The 19,927-nt window shown below is 50.7% G+C and overlaps 1 protein-coding gene across 1 annotated transcript in view; it reads right to left on the minus strand.

Annotated features, from left to right (window-relative positions):
• Positions 1 to 19,927, minus strand: part of LOC127577454 (fatty acyl-CoA hydrolase precursor, medium chain-like) — a 459,511-nt gene that overhangs the window by 412,671 nt on the left and 26,913 nt on the right. The window contains exons 3-8 of the mRNA XM_052028678.1: positions 19,161 to 19,302; positions 16,618 to 16,751; positions 14,607 to 14,760; positions 9,614 to 9,718; positions 2,840 to 2,944; positions 1,618 to 1,752 (exon numbers count right to left, since the gene is read on the minus strand). Coding sequence (XP_051884638.1) covers positions 1,618 to 1,752; positions 2,840 to 2,944; positions 9,614 to 9,718; positions 14,607 to 14,760; positions 16,618 to 16,751; positions 19,161 to 19,302 — 775 coding nt within the window. The remainder of the gene's footprint in view (positions 1 to 1,617; positions 1,753 to 2,839; positions 2,945 to 9,613; positions 9,719 to 14,606; positions 14,761 to 16,617; positions 16,752 to 19,160; positions 19,303 to 19,927) is intronic.

A 19,927-nucleotide genomic window follows, 5' to 3' on the forward strand; every position in this document is an offset into this window, starting at 1 on the left:
TTCTATTGACGTAAGCACGCCCCACACACACATACACACACAATCTCTATCTTAAAGGGACTTTCACTGAGTCCGTAACAGACCGAAGGGCCTGTTTCTGCCGGTATGACTCGATGAGGTTCCAAGTGGTGTTGGGGTCTGGCTGGTGCTGCCTCATCTGCAGATTGGAGGGCTGGAGTGTGGTTTACTGGGGCTTAGCTCCCTGCTAGCATGAAGGAAGTGGCTTCCCACATGTTGTGGCTGGTGGTAGTAGGTACCCCCAATACAACAGTCTGCCACCCAGACCAACCAACAGGTCCAGTGTCTGACACCCAGACCAAACTCTTATGCCCAAATTTGGAAACGTTCACTGACGTCAGTAGCTCAGGATAGGTGACTAGGATCGTTCCACATCAAACCCTGGACAAGACACATTGTTCCACCACAGAGGAGACCCAGTGGCCCATTATGCTGGCAACAAGTACAGCAAATGCACCCGCCCCATTCCCCTGCACTTTCCCCAAAGCTCTGCATCATTCTCCCTCAGATCCCTGTCCAATTCCCTCAAGAGCCCAGCCAGATTCCATTCCCACCAGCTCTACAGGCAGACAGTTCCATTTCATAGACAGCCAATGAACACCACCTCGTTATTCCTCTTTTACACTATTTATTTTTGTAACTTACAGTAATTTTTATGTCTTGCGCCGTCCTGCTGCCGCAAAACAACGAATTTCACATCATGTCAGCGATAATAAACCTGATTCTCATATCTCTCCCGTTTCTTTTGCCCAAAATTTGAAACCCATGCCCTGGATCCTTGAACCACTCAGTAACGGGACATCTTCCACTATTCACCCTGTCCAAACCAGTTGAGATCTTCTGCATCTCCATCACACACCTTAGAATCAGTCGGTTAGCTTCTCAGGATATAGAGTCATACAGCACGGAAACAGGTCCTACAGCCCAACATGTCCATGACAACCCAGGTACCTTCTTAAGCTAGTACCATTTGTCCACAATTGGCCCATATCCCTCAAAACCTTTCCTATCCAAGTACCTTTCAAATGTTGTTATTGTACCTGCCTCAACCACTTCCTCTGGCAGCTCGTTCAATATACTGACCACGCTCTGGGTGAAAAAGTTGCCCCTCAGGTTCCTATTAAATCTCTCCCCTCTCACCATAAAACTATGCCCTCTAGTTCTTGATTCCCCAACCCTGGGGAAAAAAAAAGACCCTGTGCATTCACCCGTCTATGCCCCTCATGATTTTATACACCTCTAAGATCACCCCTCATTCTCCTACGCTCCAATGAAAAATGTCCCAACCTGCTCAAACTCTCCATAACTCAGTCCCTTGGGTCCCAGCAACATCCGCTTAAATCTCTGCTGCAGTCTTTCCAGCTTTAATGGCATCGTTCCTTCAGCAGGGTGACCAAAACTGAGCACAGTATTTCGAGTCGGTCAAAGAAAGACTTAAAGTGACCTGGAGACAAGAGACGGCAGACACTGGAACCTGGAGCAACGAACAGACGGCTGGAGGAGCTCGACGGGTCGAGCAGCATCTGTGGAGGCAGAGGGATGGTCGCTGTTTCGGGTCGTGAGCCTACAACAGAGTTAAATTGATTAACTTGATCTCACCTTTGATAAAATCCAGCCAGCTTCATGATTGGTGACTCCTAACATGTAGGGGACTACAGTGAACTCTTTAGCCTCAAAGAGCTGCTCGGTATCTTTGGTTAGGAAGATCCCATCCACCACTATGGGCGCAAACAGCTGGTTGGGGATACAAGGAGGAAAAGTTTAACTGGGGCGATTCGTGCCAAAAACACAGGCTGTAAAACAGTTCAAACACATGATGAATGTACACGGCTCCCTCAACCAGGAGAAGCACTTCAGAAACATGGTCATAAAGTCATAGATTCATAGTGTTATACAGCATTGAAACAGACCCTTCAGCCCACTCATCCATGCTGGTCCCATTTGCCTGCCTTTGGTCCATATCTCTCCAAACCTTTCCTATCCATGAACCTGTCTCAATGTTTTTTTAAAATGTTTTTATTGTACCTGCCCCAACCACTTCCTCTGGCAGCTTGTTCTATATATGGAACACACTCTCTGTGGAAAAAACTGCCCCTCTGGTCCCCTTTAAATAGAGTCATTGAACAATACAGGGCCTGTACCCGTGCTTCAGCCCAACCAGTCCATGCTGACCACGGTGCCCACCCAGCCAGTCCCAATTTCCTGCATTCGGCCCATATCCCTCCAAGCCCCACCCCTCCATGTACCCAGCCAAGTGCTTCTTAAATGATCCTGTTGTAACTGCCTCACCCACTTGTCCCCAGAGGTCTGTGGGACCCCTGGAGGTGGAGCTGAGGCAATGCACACTCTGGGTGTGATCTCAGGAGGAAGGAAACTAAGGTGTCCGTGGTTGAGCAGCGGCAGGACCTGGGCTCTGTGTGAGGACACACACCTGGCCATCGGTCCATTTTCAGCCATTTAACTTTCTACAGAGACTTCTACCCAGAACAGGACAACTCATCTCGACTTTGGAGACACAAGAGATTCTACAGATGCTGGAATATGAAGCAACACACACACAATGCTGGAGGAACTCAGCAGGCCAGGCAGCATCTGTGGAGGGAAATAGTCTTGATGAAGGGTCTTGACCCAAAATGTCGACTGTTTATTTCCCTCCATAGATGCTGCCTGACCTGCTGGGTTCCTCCAGCATTGTGTGTGTTTTGTCATCTCAATGTTAATGCACTGGAGACTGAGAGCGTGTGCAGCTGGTGATGTTACAGTAGATACAGAAATGAAAACATTCACAAAGTGAAGAGGTAAGAGAGTGACTTTCACCTACAGTGGTTTGGGTGAGGTTCAATATTTCTTCTTCAGACTTGTTCCTGAGGCAACTGACAAGCTCCCATGAAGTGTCCTGGCCACAGCCTGTCTTGTTGGCCAAAGCCTACAGGAAGTTTGAGTGAGATCGACAGTTACTCAATTTGATAAAAGACAAAAGAGATTGGAGATGCTGTAAACTGGATCAAACAGAACGCTGGAAGAACTCAGCGGGCCAAGCAGCATCTGTGGAGGCAAAATTGACATTGTCATAGAGTCATACAGCACAGAATCAGGTCCTTCAGCCTATCACACCCATGCCAACCAAGGGGCCTACCTGAGCCAGTACCATTAGCCTGTGTTGGGCCCATATCCCTCTAAACCTTTCCTATCCATGTACCCGTCCAGGTGTCTTTTAAATGTTGTGGTGTTATTGTACCCACCTCAACCACTTCCTCTGGCAACTCATTGCATATATGTACCAGCCTCTGTGTGAAGAAGTTGCCCCTCAGGTGCCCTTTAAATCTTTCCCCTCTCACCTTAAACCTATGCCCTCCAGTTTTAGACTCCCCTACCCTGGGAAACAGACTGTGACCATCCACCCTATCGATGCCCTTCGTGATTTTGTAAACCTCTGTCAGGTCACCCCTCAGTCTCCTTCGCTCCAGGGAGAACAGTCCCAGCCTGTCCACTCTCTCGTCAACTTACACTCTTGGCTGAGTTCCTGCTGAGTTCTTCCAGTGTTCTGTTAATAAAAGGCGACTTTGCAATGGATTAACTGACACCAACAACTAGATTCCCAGAACAGGAACAGTGATTCTGGCTTCCCACATCCCACCAGCCCAGCGTGGACTAACCAGGTTAGCACTGAGAACCAGGGACAGTCCAAGTAAAACTAAAATGGGAAGAGGTTTGGTCCATTGTGATTCTGACAAATGGCAGGAACTGTGCTCTGAAGTCCGGGAAGAATTTCCACTTCATGCCTTGGTTTGTCCCAAAGCACCTCACAGACAATTAAAAAAAAACCTATGAAATGTAGCCGTGGTTTTACAGAAGACATTGCAGGCAGATTGCAAACAACAAGGTCCCACGGGCAGGTACGTGATAACTTCCAGACGGCCTTGTCCCTATTGACGTTGGTTATGCTTCTAGCGACTCACCGTCCGGTCAGGCAAACCGCTCGGCAGTCGGGTCGCGCGGCGTCTGAGCGACGAGGCCCAAGATGGCGGCGGGCCTCGTCTTTCCCGAGTGACGCGGAGAACCCGCGCGCGGGAAAGACTTGATGACGTAGTACTTACGTCATTGCCGGTTGCATTGGGCGGGAACAGTCTCCCTTAAAAGGCCCACGCAAGGCGGGAAAATAAACCAGTTCTTGTTTGACAATCCTTCGACTAGCGTCTTGTTTTATTTTGCGGTACCAACCGCTACATTGGTGACCCTGACAGTCCAAACGGATTTTGGACCCGTGCAATGGACAACAATGCAGCAGCCAACGCAGTGGCCCTCAAGCCGCCCACCTTTTGGACACTTCGTCCCCGCGTCTGGTTTGACCAGGCCAAAGCAATTCCACCTTCGGCAGATCACCTCCGACTCCACGAAGTACTACCATGTGGTTAGCTCTCTGGACCAGGAGACAGCCGCCCAGGTTGGAGACTTCATCCAGTCACCTCCGGAGGAAGATAAGTATCCAGCTTTCAAAGACCTTTTGATTCGGACCTTCGGCCTCTCCCGTCGTGAGCACGCCGCCCGCCTGCTTCATCTGGACGGCCTGGGGGACAGATCCCCATCCGCGCTAATGAATGAGATGCTGGCATTGGCCGAGGGACACAAGCCATGCCTGATGTTTGAACAGGCCTTCCTCGAACAGCTCCCCGATGACATCCACTTGTTGTTAGCTGATGCCGACTTCAGCAAACCCCGTGAGGTGGCCGCCCGGGCAGATGTCCTGTGGAAGGCCAAATGCGAGAGTAGTTCGTCCGTCAGCCAAATCACCAGGCCGCGAGCCCAACGCCCGCCTCGCCCAGTCCCAGCAACTGAGCAGCCACGACCCAGGAACGCAGACGACGACACGGGTGACCAGCTGTGTTTCTACCATTAGAGGTGGGGCGCGGAGGCCCGTCGATGCCGCCCACCCTGCAAGTTTCAGGGAAACGACAGGGCCTCCTATTCGTTCAGGACAAGAAATCTGGACGGCGTTTCCTCGTTGATACAGGAGCAGAGGTCAGTATTTTGCCCCCGACCGGCCGCGACACTCATAACAGGCCACCAGGTCCTGTACTCAATGCCGCCAACGGTACAACGATACGGTCTTTCGGTACCTGTACACTTCAATTACAATTTGGCGGCAGCCGTTTTACCTGGACCTTTATCCTTGCCACCGTCGCCCGACCACTCCTAGGAGCCAATTTCCTTCGGGCCCACAACCTGTTAGTCGACCTGTGAGGGAAGCAGTTAGTCCACTCTAGCACTTTCCAGACCTATCCCCTGGGAGAAATCAGCCTACCAGCCCCGCGCCTGGACTCCATTTCCCTTTCTGGCAACGATTTCACCAAGCTCCTAGCCGAATTCCCATCAATTTTGGCACCTCCGTTTACAAATTCTAGGCCCAAACACGGGGTATGACACCACATCATTACTACAGGGCCACCCCTTCATGCCCGAGCACGACAATTACCTCCAGACAAGCTCCGCCTGGCAAAGGAAGAGTTCCGTCACATGGAGGAGCTGGGGATTGTTCGCAGGTCAGACAGCCCCTGGGCCTCCCCCCTGCACATGGTCCCCAAAGCTACCGGAGGGTGGAGGCCCTGCGGCGACTACCGCAGGCTGAATGATGCCACCACCCCGGACCGCTATCCCATCCCTCACATCCAGGACTTCGCAGCGAACTTACACGGGGCCCGCATCTTTTCCAAAGTGGACCTCATTCGGGGATACCACCAAATCCCGGTCCATCCGGATGACGTCCCCAAAACTGCGATTATCACCCCATTCGGCCTTTTCAAATTCCTTCGAATGCCGTTCGGCCTTAAGAACGCCGCACAGACCTTCCAGCGGCTGATGGACGCGGTAGGCCGAGACCTGGACTTCGTGTTCATTTACTTAGACGACATACTGATCGCCAGCCGTAACCGCCAGGAACACCTTTCCCACCTCCGCCAGCTGTATTCCCGCCTCCGCGATTTTGGCCTCACGATCAACCCGTCCAAGTGCCAATTTGGACTTGACTCTATCGATTTCCTCAGCCACAAAATCGCCAGCGACGGGGCAACACCCCTACCCGCCAAGGTAGACGCTATCCGCCATTTTGCCCGCCCCGACACAGTCAAAGGCCTACAGGAATTCCTTGGGATGGTCAACTTTTACCATCGTTTCATCCCTGCAGCAGCCCGTATCATGCGCCCTCTGTTCTCGCTGCTGGCTGGTAAGGGCAAGGACATCACCTGGACTGACGAGGCTGCGGCTGCCTTCGTTAAGGCCAAAGACGCCCTGGCAGACGCCACGATGCTGGTACACCCTAGGACAGACGTTCCAACCGCCCTCACGGTGGACGCGTCCAACACCACGGTGGGTGGGGTACTGGAACAGCTACTCGAAGGCCGCTGGCAACCCTTGGCATTTTTCAGCAAGCACCTTAGACTGCCCGAACTGAAATACAGCGCTTTTGATCGGGAACTTCTAGCACTGTATCTGGCGGTCCGGCATCTCCGATACTTTCTAGAAGGCAGGCCTTTCACCGCTTTCACCGATCATAAGCCTTTGTCCTTTGCCTTCTCCAAAGTCTCCGATCCCTGGTCAGCTCGTCAGCAGAGACATTTATCCTACGTTTCCGAATTCACAACAAATATCCAACATGTCTCCGGAAAGGATAATGTCGTTGCTGATGCACTTTCCAGACCGACCATCCACAACCTATCCTTGGGTGTCGACTACACGGCCCTAGCTGACGCACAGCAAGCCGACGACGAGCTGCCCAGCTACAGAACCGCAGTCTCGGGCCTGCAGCTCCGAGATTTCTTGGCTGGTCCAGGTCAGCAGACCCTACTTTGCGACATCGCAACGGGCCAGCCCCGCCCTATAGTCCCTGCAGCCTGGCGGAGACGCGTTTTTGACTCGGTACATGGGTTGGCGCACCCGTCCATCAGATCCACTGTCCAACTGGTCGCCAGCAAGTTTGTCTGGCATGGCCTGCGCAAACAGGTCAGTGAGTGGGCCAGGACTTGTCCGCACTGCCAGACATCGAAAATCCAGCGACACACCAAAGTCCCGCCACAGCAGTTCGAGCCTACCCGTAGGAGGCTCGACCACATACACGTCGACCTCGTGGGCCCTCTGCCGGTTTCCAGAGGAGCCCAGTACCTCCTTACCATCGTGGACCGGTTCATGAGGTGGCCAGAGGCAACCCCCCTGACTGACATCACGACTGATTCCTGCGCCCGGGCGCTGCTCACAACTTGGGTCTCACGTTTTGGCGTTCCGGCCCGCATCACTTCAGACAGAGGCACCCAATTCACTTCCAGTCTCTGGGCTGCATTAGCGAACCTGCTAGGGACGCAGCTGCACACCACCACGGCCTACCATCCTCAATCAAACGGGTTGGTGGAACGTTTTCACCGCCATCTGAAATCAGCCTTGATGACCCACCTGCAGGGTCCTAACTGGGTTGACGAGCTGCCTTGGGTCCTCCTCGGCATAGGCACTGCCCCCAAAGAAGACCTCCGCACTTCGTCAGCTGAGCTTGTATACGGGGCGCCACTAGTTGTCCCTGGGGATTTCATACCTGCCCTTCGAGACCAAGGGGAACAACCCCCAGCAGTCCTACAAAGACTGTGCAAGAAGCTCGACAACTTGGCCCCGATTCCCACTTCGCGGCACGGTCAAGCCCCATCCTGCCAGCCCAAAGAACTACGAGACTGTAAGTTTGTTTTCATTCACAGGGGCACACCTCGGGCGCCGTTGCAACGACCATATGAGGGACCGTTCCGAGTCATAAGGAATAATGGATCCACCTTTATTTTGGACGTTGGGGGCAGGGAACAGGTTTTCACGACGGACCGCCTCAAACCGGCCCATTTAGATCTGCAACAACCGGTCGAGGTTTCAACGCCGCGACGCAGAGGCCGACCCCCTAAGCGGCGGCTGGCACAGCCCGCGGACCTTGGGGATTGTATCGCCGGTTCTGGGGGTGGGGGGGGGGGGGGGGTTGTGTAGCGACTCACCATCCGGTCAGGCGAACCGGCTCGGCAGTTGGGTCGCACGGCGTCGGAGCAACGAGGCCCAAGATGGCGGCGGGCCTTGTCTTTCCCGGGTGACGGTGAGAACCCGCGCGCAGGAAAGACTTGATGACGTAGTACTTACGTCATTGCCGGTTGCATTGGGTGGGAACAGTCTCCCTTAAAAGGCCCGCGCAAGGCGGGAAAATAAACCAGTTCTTGTTTGACAATCCTTCGACTAGCGTCTTCTTTTATTTCGCGGTAGCAACCACTACATGCTGTAAATATTGGTCAGGGAGACCAACCTGCACATCTTCAATATGGTGCTCTGGGATGAAGAAGCTGTGGTTTAATGCATCATCCGTAAGATGTTGCTTCTCTTTCTTTTTCAATCTTTTTATTAGTTTTCAAATTAATACAGATTGATATATAGCATCAATATTTATACATGTAATACAAAGAGATCAGGATAACAATCATAGCATATATAATCAAAGAACAATAAAATATAAAAAAAACCTGTAGATCCAACGATCTCTTAGTAAATGAATATAATATAAAAGAAAGGAAAGAAAAAGACTTATTATATAAATTTAAAAAAACCCCAAATCAATAGAAAAAAATTATAAACAATATAAACTAAACAAAAAAAAACTTTTCAAAAGTAAAACAAACAACAAAAAAAAGGGAAAAAAAAACTGGGCTAAACTTTCTCAGTAGAAACAGAACAATAGATGTTGCTTCTCATAGTCCAACACATCCTTAATGCTGCAGTCAAGTTCAGCCCAGGAATGGAACTTTGTGTTGTGCCATCAGAATTCAATAAAACAGGAGAGAAAGGGAATAAATGCTGGACGTTGTGATGGTCTGTAAAGAGGGTTAATGGGAAGGGATTTGGTCCATCGGGAGTGCATACGGTGAGGAGGAATTGCAATGGGTTGACCGGGAGTTATGCAATGGGAACACAGAGAGTCATACTGCGCAGAAACATGTCCCTTAGCCCAGTGAGTCCATGTTGACCATCAACCACCCATTTACACCAATCCCATTTTATTCTCCCCACATTCTACCCCTCACCTACACACTGGGGGCAATTCACAGCGGCCAATTCACCTCCCAAAGACATTCAGTTTGGGATGTGGGTGGAAATTCGAGCACCCAGAGGAAACCCATGTGGTCACAGGGAGAACGTGCAAACTCCACACAGACAGCACCGGAGGTCGGGATTGAACCTGGGTCTCTGGAGCTGTGAGGCAGTGGCTCTATCCACTGAGACACCATGAACCGTAATGGGTTTGGCCAAGTAGGCTTCTCTACAATTGGGATGAAGAGGTGAAGGGCTGCTCCAGTCAGACTGAAATGTTGATCCATTGGGATTGCACAGATTGGGAATGGGGTTGGTCCATCGGGATCCTGTGGAATTGGAGTCAATGGTGGGATATACAACAAAGGTGCGTGGGAAATGTTTTTGTCACCCCCCCCCCCCCCTCTTTGTACAATGAAGCTACCTGGCTCTGAGAGAATTGAGTGTGAATTTTTCACAAAGGAACAATAAAGAACTCTGACCTTTGAAAGAATTTACTCACTTGAACCGTTGATTTCGGATCTGGGTTGAAAACCATTTCAAATAGAGCGGTGCCACTCTCAGATATCGCCCTGTGGAACAGACCCTTCGCCAACGGGGAACCAAGCTGTGTACAGAAGAGTGGTGATCAGCTCAGGCTTTACTGGAAGCTCCCTCTCCCGGCCTGCAACAGCAGGTTCACAGTGACTCTGACCTCACGATCTACCTTGTCGTGACCTTGCACCTTATTGCACTGCACTTTCTCTGTAGCTGTGACACCTTACTCTGTACTGTTACTGTTTTTACCTGTACTACATCAATGAACTCTGTACTAACTCAATGTAACTGCACTCTGTAATGAATTGACCTGTACAATCGGTATGCAAGACAAGTTTTTCACTGTACCTCGGTACAAGTGACAATAATAAACCAATACCTAATAGAGGTGTATAAAATCATGAGGGGTATCGATAGGGTGAATGCACACAATGCAAAACTAAAAGCTAAAGGGCATAGGGTTAAGGTGAGAGGAGAAAGATTTAAAAGGAACCTGAGGAGCAGGTTTTTCACGCAGAGGGTGGTGAGTAATCAAAGACCCCACCCATCCAGGTCATTCTCTCTTCTCCCTTCTCATCAGGGATAAGATATAGGAGCCTGAGGGCACGTACCACCAGACTTAAGGACAGCTTCTACCCCACTGTGATAAGACTATTGAACGGTTCCCTTACACGATGAGATGGACTCTGACCTCACGATCTACCTTGTTGTGACCTTGCACCTTATTGCACTGCACTTTCTCTGTAGCTGTGACACTTTACTCTGTACTGTTATTGTTTTTACCTGTACTACATCAATGCACTCTGTACTGACTCAATGTAACTGCACCGTGTAATGAATTGATCTGAACGAACGGTATGCAAGACAAGCTTTTCACTGTACCTCGGTACAAGTGACAATAATAAACCAATACCAATACCCAGTGGTGAGGGGCTTCAGTTGGAGTGCACAGTACCTCACGTGGTGGGGGTGGGGTGGAATTTCTAACTATACAAAACATATAATCAATGGGACTGGTGAAATGCTGGTTCTTACTCCAGGGTGGAGCACACAGCAAGGGGCTGGTGTTGCGGTTAGACGTCAGGTCAGATCATGGGACCCACCCCTCAACCTGCAGAGATTGACCTGAAGGAGCAGAGATCAGCGGCAGCAGAATCACTGGGGTCAAAGATGACATACGGGTCAAGATTACAACATCACCAGATACACGCCACAGACTGGGTTTATATTCCAGTGGATCTGGTGACGTTCAAGATTATAACGAGATTCAACAGGCTGGAGAGAAGCCACTGGTCGAGGATGATTAGCTCTCCAATACTCAAAGTAAAGCCGATGGCACGGAGATCAAACTAGGAGCTAGAGTCTCAGGACAAAGGCTTGGCCATCTCACCGAAAACGGGAGACCATCGTGACCAGGTCGTTCCAGCCAAATCCATCTCCCCGCCCTGGATCTGTAGCCTGAGGTCTGGGCTCTTCCTGTGCACACCCAGGTACACGCGGGTAGGGTTTCTGCAGTGTAATCCGGGTTCTCACCACTCACTACCGAAGAAACATTTCCCATCTCCTTGCTATCCATTTTACCAATTAAATTTAAATCCATGCCCCTGGTTTTTGACTCTCCTTCCTGCTCAGTCTATTAGGTCTCCAGTAATTTACCTCAATTAATTGCAGCCTCTGCCTCCTCTGTTCCAAAGAAAACAACTTCAACTTCTCCAATCTTTCCTCATGGCCTTTTAACCCTTGTTCTTGGACATGGACCCCACACACTCAATGCCCCCCATTTGTTGTGCGGTCCCTGCACCTCCCCAGTGCAGTGCCTCACACTGCCCTCAGATTAAGAAACTGCCTTCACCGAGTCCCCTACCATAAGGCCATAAGATATAGGAGCAGAATTAGGCCATTCGGCCCATCGAGTCTGCTTCACCATTCAATCATGGCCGACTGTTTTTCCAACCCTATTCTCCCTGTAATCCTTAACCCTCTAACCAATCAAGAACGTATCAACCTCCGCTTTAAATACCCCCAATGACTTGGCCTCTGCAGCCCTCTGTGGCAATGAATTCCACAGATTCACCACCCTCTGGCTGAAGAAATTCCTCCTCATCTCAATTTTGAAGGGACGTCCCTTTATTCTGAGGCTGTGCCCTCGGATCCTGGACTCTCCTACTACCAGGAGCATCCACTGACCAGAAGCTCAAACGGTCCAGCTGTATAAATACAGAGGCTATGAGGCTGGGTATTCTGGCTCATCTCGACACCCCAACGTCTTTGCATCGTTTATGAGTAGGAGTCAGGAGCACGATGGAAGACTCTCCACTTGCCTGGGTGAGTGCAGCTCCGGAAACTTTGATGAAATTCGACACTATCCAGGACAAAGCAGCCTGCTTCATCAGCACCCCATCACCACCCTAAACACCCAGTCCCACACCATTGCAGAGTTCCTCTGACAGCACCGGCCTAACACATGACCTCTGCCACCAAGGACAAAGGGCAACAGGTTCAGGGGGACACCACCACCTGCAGGTTCCCCTTCACGTCCCACACCACCCTGACTTGGCAATGTATCATTGTGCCGTCATCATCACTGGGTCTAAATCCTGCAACTCCCTCCCCAATTGCACTGTGGGAGCACCTTCCCCAGAGGGGCCAAATGGTTCAAGAAGGCAGCTCACCCCCACCTCCTCAGAGGGCATTTAGGGATGGGGAATAAATTTTGGCTTCGCCAGATCCTGAGAATGAATGAACCTAGGGTTGTGTTTGGGAACACACTCCTCAGGAGGTCTCACCTCCACAGCAACACTCGTGTGAGGGATGGAGGGAGGAAACATACGTGGACAACTCCACACTGACAGCCCCTGAACCTGGGACCTGGAGCTGTGAGGCACCACAGTTCCACTCACGTGATCTACATAGAACAGTACAGCACAATACAGGCCCTTCAGCCCACAACGTTGTGCCGACCTTTAAACCTCTCCTAAGACTATCTAACCCCTTCCTCCCACATATCCCTCTATCTTAAATTCCTCCGTATGCTTATCTAGTAATCTCTTGAACTTGACCAACGTACCTGGCTCCACCACTGCCCCAGGCAGCGCATTCCATGCCCCAACCACTCTCTGGGTGAAAAACCTTCCTCTGACATCTCCCTTGAACTTCCCACCCATTACCTTAAAGCCATGCCCTCTTGTATTTGAGCATTGGTGCCCCGGGAAAGAGGCGCTGGCTGTCCACTCTATCTATTCCTCTTAATATTTTGTACACCTCTATCATGTCTCCCCTCATCATCCTCCTCTCCAATGAGTAAAGCCCTAGTTCCCTTAGTCTCTCCTCATAATGCATACAAATCTGATAGCCATTACGGAGTAGGGTGGCAAGGCTAAGAACTCAGAGACATCTGAAAACATGGAGTAGGCAGAAAGGGAAAGGAGTTTGGGTAGGTCTGTTCCTGAAGATGGAACCACTGCCGTGATGAGCAATGATGTGGCTCAGGAGCTCGAGAATCAGTTTGGGGAAGGATTGGTAACTGGTTTGTTGTCACATGCACTGAAATACAGTGAAAAACTTTGTTTGTGTGCTATCCAGACAGATCATTCCAAACATAATTACATTGAGGTAGTACAAAGTAAACAGAGTGCAGAATAAAGTGTTACAGTTACAGATACAGAGAAAGTGCAGTGCAGGCAGACAATAAGGTGCAAAGGCCAGGGCAAGGTAGATTGGGAGATCGAGAATTCCTCTTTACATATGAAAGGTCTATTCAAGAGTCTGATAACAGTGTGATAGAAGGTAAGAATTGGTAAAGGTGTGGTCACTGGTGGGAATGTACAGAGGTCTCACAAATGACTGCTATAGGCTAGAACAAGCATAAATCAAGAAATATTGCGGCTAGTTAAAAAAAAGTCCTCCAATAATCATGAGCAATAATTATCATATAGATCGGACAAATCAAGTTGGCTAGTGTAGCCTTGAAGACGTGCTCATAGAGTATATTTGGGATGGTTTTGTAAATTTTGTAAAACCATAACTGAGGAACCAACCAGTAAGCAGTCAGAGATTCTAATTATTGTGAGTCGGTCTTTATGGTAAAGAATAACACCATTGCAATAATATTAGATCATCAAGGGGCCGTAGAGAGGGAGGAACTTAACACAATCTCTGCCAGAGACAGATACAGCAGAGAAACAGGCCTATCGGCCCACTGAGTCTGTGCCGACCATCAAGCACCCATTGACACCCATCCCATTTCACTCTCCCCACATTCCCATCCACCCTGTCATGAGAGATAAAAAGTAATGGGAAAGTTAATGGGCTTAAAGGTTGACAAGTTCCTTGGACCTGATGACTTGCACCCTGGTGTGTTAAAGGAAATGGCTGCAGGAGGTGTCTTGGCTGCAATCTACCGAAATTCCCTGGATTCTGGAGGTCCCAGAGGACTGGAAAACTGCAGGTGTAACGTTGATAAGACTATTGAATGGTTCCCTTATACAATGAGATGGACTCTGACCTCACGATCTACCTTGTTGTGACCTTGCACCTTATTGCACTGCACTTTCTCTGTAGCTGTGACACTTCACTCTGTACTGTTACTGTTTTTACCTGTACTACATCAATGCACTCTGTACTAACCCAATGTAACTGCACTGTGTAATGAATTGACCTGTACGATCGGTTTGTAAGACAAGTTTTTCACTGTACCTCGGTACAAGTGACAATAATAAACCAATACCGATACTGTTGAAGGGAGACAGATAGTAGGCGGCCAGGTAGCAAGCCCATTATTAAGGGCATAAAAGCAGGAGCTTCAGAAGAAATGATCAGGAATGAAGACAGAGTTCATGTGGACAGTGAGAAAACTTGCGGTGAGTTCCTCCAGCAGGGACTGGTAGGGTCAGTGTTCACAGGGCACTAAAGGGTGGGAATATCGATCAACACAAAGAAATGGAGGATGAGGAGCTTACCAGCAATGATACACTAACTCCTCCAGCAGACTCCCCAAATATGGTGACTGAGCTGGGGTCACCTCCGAAGCTCTTGATGTTTTCTTGGACCCATTTCAGTGCTTCAATCTGATCCAACATTCCCAGGTTTGCCTTCATGTGCTCGTCCCCTGTGCTAAAGGAAGAAAGGCAGGCATCTACCAACACACCATCTGTGTAATGCACTGGAACCACAATGGGCAGAACAGAGCAGAGAAGTCTCGGACTTCTGTGCAAGGTCAAAGGTGGAAGCACAAGACCTCCTGCTGGAGACAGACACAGCCCCTGTCCTCTGTATCGGACCCTCAGCCCCTCTGCATCCACCCCTCAAGCCCTGAATGGGACCTGGTGTGGGCAGTTTGAGGAAGTAGGGATGATGGATGGTAGAGAGTGGGGGATACAGAGGAAAGGTGATGCAGAGTGATAGTCGGAGCACTGGAAGTCAGCAGTGAATGGGAGAGGTCCGGGGAGAGGGATCAGGAAACCAAAACGAGCAGTAAATACGACACCAGTACTTGCCGTGGCCACAGTGTTTCAGCACAGTAACAGGCCCTTCAGCCCCAACCTCTGTGCCGACCATCAAGTACCTCTCTACACTAATCCCCATTTCCTAGCTTTCTCTACCTCGGTGATTCAAGTGCTCGTCTAGATACCTCAATGTTGTGAGAGTCTCTGTCTCTGCCTCCACCACCCCCTCAGACAGTGCGTTCCAGATTCCAACCCCACCCCCAGAAGAAATTTCAGATTCCTCTCAGATCTCCTCTGAACCTCCGTTCACCTGCAGAAGATGTGTGAGTGCCAGGAGGTTTTCTTGGCAGCATCCTCTGCCAGCATCAACTGGGCGATATGTTCCAGACTCTCAGTGGGTCGGTGGCAGGTGGACTCCTTGCCGGAGGAGATGACTCCGCTACCTGGGAGTCTACCCGAGTCCCTCTAGGGAGACCTGGCTGACAAACTGGCAGGACCTGGAGACGAAAGTCATAGCCCGTCTGGAGCGCTGGTCAGGCCTCCTCAGCTTCTCAGGGTGCTTTCCTATTGAGGCAGGGTGGTGGTCATAAACCAACTGGTGGCCTCCATGTTGTGGTACTGGATGGTCACCTTGACCCCCCACTGTAGCCTTTGCCGCGAGAATGCAGGGGAAGTTAGTGGATTTCTTCTGGGGCAATAGGAAACACTGGGTCTCTGTGTCTGACCCCGGGAGTGTGTGATGGGACGGTGTGGAGCGAGCTTCACTCAGTGTCTGACCCCGGGAGTGTGTGATGGGACGGTGTGGAGAGAGCTTCACTCAGTGTCTGACCCCGGGAGTGTGTGATGGGATGGTGTGGAGCGAGCTTCACTCTGTGTCTGACCCCGGGAGTGTGTGATGGGACGGTGTGGAGCGAGCTTCACTCAGTGTCTGACCCCGGGAGTGTGTGATGGGACGGTGTGGAGAGAGCTTCACTCAGTGTCTGACCCCGGGAGTGTGTGATGGGACGGTGTGGAGAGAGCTTCACTCTGTGTCTGACCCCGGGAGTGTGTGATGGGACGGTGTGGAGCGAGCTTCACTCAGTGTCTGACCCCGGGAGTGTGTGATGGGACGGTGTGGAGAGAGCTTCACTCAGTGTCTGACCCCGGGAGTGTGTGATGGGATGGTGTGGAGAGAGCTTCACTCTGTGTCTGACCCCGGGAGTGTGTGATGGGATGGTGTGGAGAGAGCTTCACTCTGTGTCTGACCCCGGGAGTGTGTGATGGGACGGTGTGGAGAGAGCTTCACTCAGTGTCTGACCCCAGGAGTGTGTGATGGGACGGTGCAGAGGGAGCTTCACTCTGTGTCTGACCCCGGGAGTGTGTGATGGGACGGTGTGGAGAGAGCTTCACTCTGTGTCTGACCCCAGGAGTGTGTGATGGGACAGTGTGGCGGGAGCTTCACCCTGTCCTAGGACGTGGGGATTAAGCAATGTAAGAGGGGAGACGATGAAGGAGGAATTGCAGAGAGGGAGAAGATGCCACTTACCTGAGGAATCCGAGGATTCCCAGCCGGTACTGGATCACCACCACCACCACATCCTCGTAGGCTGCAAGTGAAGATCCGTCATAGAATAATCCGCTCCCCACCATAAAGCCCCCACCGTGAATCCAGACCATCACCTAGGGCAAGGCAGGTTGTGGTTAGAAAACCTCCTGTGTCTCCCAGAATCCACAGACTGGCAGCAAGAGCAGCAAAGAGCTTGCAGAGAGTTGAGGGGCAGAATGGGTTGTTTTTGCATAGTAATCTTTCTCAGGTTGCTTGTGTTGATTTAAGGTGAGGGAGGAAAGATTTAAAGGGGACCTGAGGGGCAAGTTTTCCACACAGGGGGTGGTGGTTGTGTGGAATGAGCTGCCAGAGGAAGGGGTAGAGGCAGGTACAGTTACAATGCCTAAAAGACAGGGAGTATTGTAGAATAGAGGGACCTGAGAGTCCCAGTATGTGGTTCACTGCAAGTGGAGTCACAGGTAGATGGTGGCCTTCATCAGTTAGGGCATTGAGTATAGAATTGGGAGGTTATGCTGCAGTTGTACAGGGTGCTGGTGGTGCTTGGAGCACTGTGTTCAGGTTTGGTCGCCCTGCTACATGAAAGATGTTAGTAAACTGGAAAGAGCGCAGAAAAGATTTAAAAGATTTACGAGGATGTTGCCAGGACTTGAGGGACTGAGTTACAGGGAGAGGTTGGACAGCCTAGGACTTTATTCTTGGAGCGTAAGGGACTGAGAGGTGATCTTATAGAGGCGCATAAAATCATGTGGGGCATTGATAGGGTGAATGCAGTCAGCCTTTTTCCCAGGGTTGGGGAATCAAGAAGTAGAGGGCACAGATTTAAGGTGAGAGGGGAGAGATTTAATAGGAACCTGAGGGGCAACTTTTGTTTTAAAAAACACACAAGGTGGTATATACGTGGAACGAGCTGCCAGAGGAAGTGGGTGAGGCAGCTACAATAACAACTTTTAAAAGACACTTCGACAGGTACATGGATTGGAAAGGTTTAGAAGATTATGGGCCAAACGCTGGCAAATGGGACTGGCTTGAATAGACATCTTGGTCAGTACAGACGAGTTGGGCCGAAGGGCCTGTTTCCATGCTGGATGACTCTATGATGTACTGTGGGCTCAGTGCATGGAGAACACTGCCATCAGATGCTAGGACTGAGGGGCCTGCCCTGTGGAAGGAGCGCAGACTGAACCCAGGACACTGTGAAGAGGTTCCTCTGGCTCCACCTCCACAGAAGCAGCTGGCACAGAAGGACATCGAGTGACAGGGCAGCAGTGTTTGTGGGAACACTGCACACCCACAGTGTGACCCGACTGCTGTGCACCTCAGCTACCCCAGGGTCTGATTCCATCCACGGGGGGGAGGATTGCAGGCTTTTCCCTCTGCCTCAGGGAAGGTGATTCACCACTTCTCACTGGGGAGAACTCAAAGCTGAGTCGCATCCTGTCCAAAGGAACGCAAATGCCCACCAGCTAATGACATTCTAGTCATGGACTGTCATTCGTTAAATCAGTCTTCACCAACAGGGGAATATCAACAGTCAGTAGTGGCCCACAGAGGGAGCCAGTATGTGTACCAACACTGCCCTTCGGTATTTGATCCTTCGTACAGAGTGGTCTGTACAAGGAACTCTCAAACATCTATAGAAACAAGCCATATGGCAATAAGGTCTTTGCCACAATAGTCTGCACCTAATCACATCAACCAGTCCCCCACAGCCCCACATCAATCCCAAACTAACCCCTCAGCCCCACGTCAATCCCAAACTAACCCCTCAGCCCCACGTCAATCCCAAACTAACCCCTCAGCCCCACATCAATCCCAAACTAACCCCACAGCCCCACATCAATCCCCACTAACCCCACAGCCCCACATCAATCCCAAACTAACCCCACAGCCCCACATCAATCCCCACTAGCCCCACATCAATCCCCACTAACCCCACTACCCTGGCCATTTCCTACAGCCCTGTATTAATCCCAAACTAATCCCACTGCCCTGCTCTCTCCCCACAGCTTCTGTTGCTGACTCTCCCTCTCTCTCTGTGGATCAGTTTGTTCCTCTCTATATCTGTCTGTCTTTCTCAGTTCATCAGTGCGCATCTGCGTGTCTGTGCCTCTCTCCATCATGTATGTTTCTGAGTGTGTGCCCCTTCTCTGTGACTCTCTTTCTGTGCCTGTGTATTTGTCTGTCTGTGAGAGAGCGAGTGTGTTTCTGTTTGTCTCTGTGCCCTCCATGTGTGCCTTTATGTGATTGTGTCCATCTTTCTTTCTGCCCTACATGTGTCAGTGTCTGTGCCCTACATGTGTGCATGCATGTAGTTGTATACATCTCCCTCTGTGCTGCTTTGCATGTGTCTGTATACATGTGTGTGGTGTGCGCGTGTGTGGTGGGGTGTGGTGTATGGTGGGGTGGGGGGGTGTGTCGTGTGTGTTCAGTTTGAGACACTCACTACTGGACTCTCTCTGGACCAGGATGTACTTCCCCCTGACCCTCGCCGCGTTGGGGTTTAAACCCCACACAGTACTCACAGAAAGCTTTGTCTCCGTGTCGTGGGGTTGAACGGGTGTGTGCACATTCAGATACAGGCAATCTTCTCTGTATCTCTTCGGTCCTGAGTTGATCTTCAGGAGGTCTGTCAGCATGTCCATCACAGTTGAATTTTGCAGACACCTGTGATGTGGGATAGGACAGGAGTGGCCTTGAGTGTGAGTCGGGGTCTGAGGTACTGGGGCAGGATGGAGACCCAGAGGCCCAGGGGAATGCCCCAGTGCAGGGTGTCACGTAATCAGGAGCTGCGGATCGGCTGGCCATCATTTTAACCTTGGTTGGCAATTTAAATGAATCCTTTACATCACAGTCTTCTAATCAAACCTCCTCCACTCTCACCAACTTTTATCGCTGCACCATAGAAAGCATCCTCTCTGGATGCATCGCGGCTTGGTATGGCAACTGCTCTGCCGTGACTCCAAGAAACTGTAGAGAGTTGTGGACACAGCTCAGCACATCACGGAAACCAGCCTCCCCTCCATCGATTCTGTCTACACTTCTCACTGCCTCGGTAAAGCAGCCAGCATAATCAAAGACCCCGCCCACCCTGGACATTCTCTCTTCTCCCCCCTCCCATTGGGCAGAAGATACAAAAGCCTGAAAACACGTACCACCAGGCTCAAGGACAGCTTCTATCCCACTGTTATAAGACTATTGAACAGACCTCTCATACACTGAAAGATGATCTCCCAATCTGCCTTGTCATGGCCCTTGCACCTTATTGTCTGCCTGCACTGCACTTTCTCTG

Source organism: Pristis pectinata, chromosome 13, assembly GCF_009764475.1.
Source record: "Pristis pectinata isolate sPriPec2 chromosome 13, sPriPec2.1.pri, whole genome shotgun sequence".
Lineage (NCBI taxonomy): Eukaryota > Metazoa > Chordata > Chondrichthyes > Rhinopristiformes > Pristidae > Pristis > Pristis pectinata.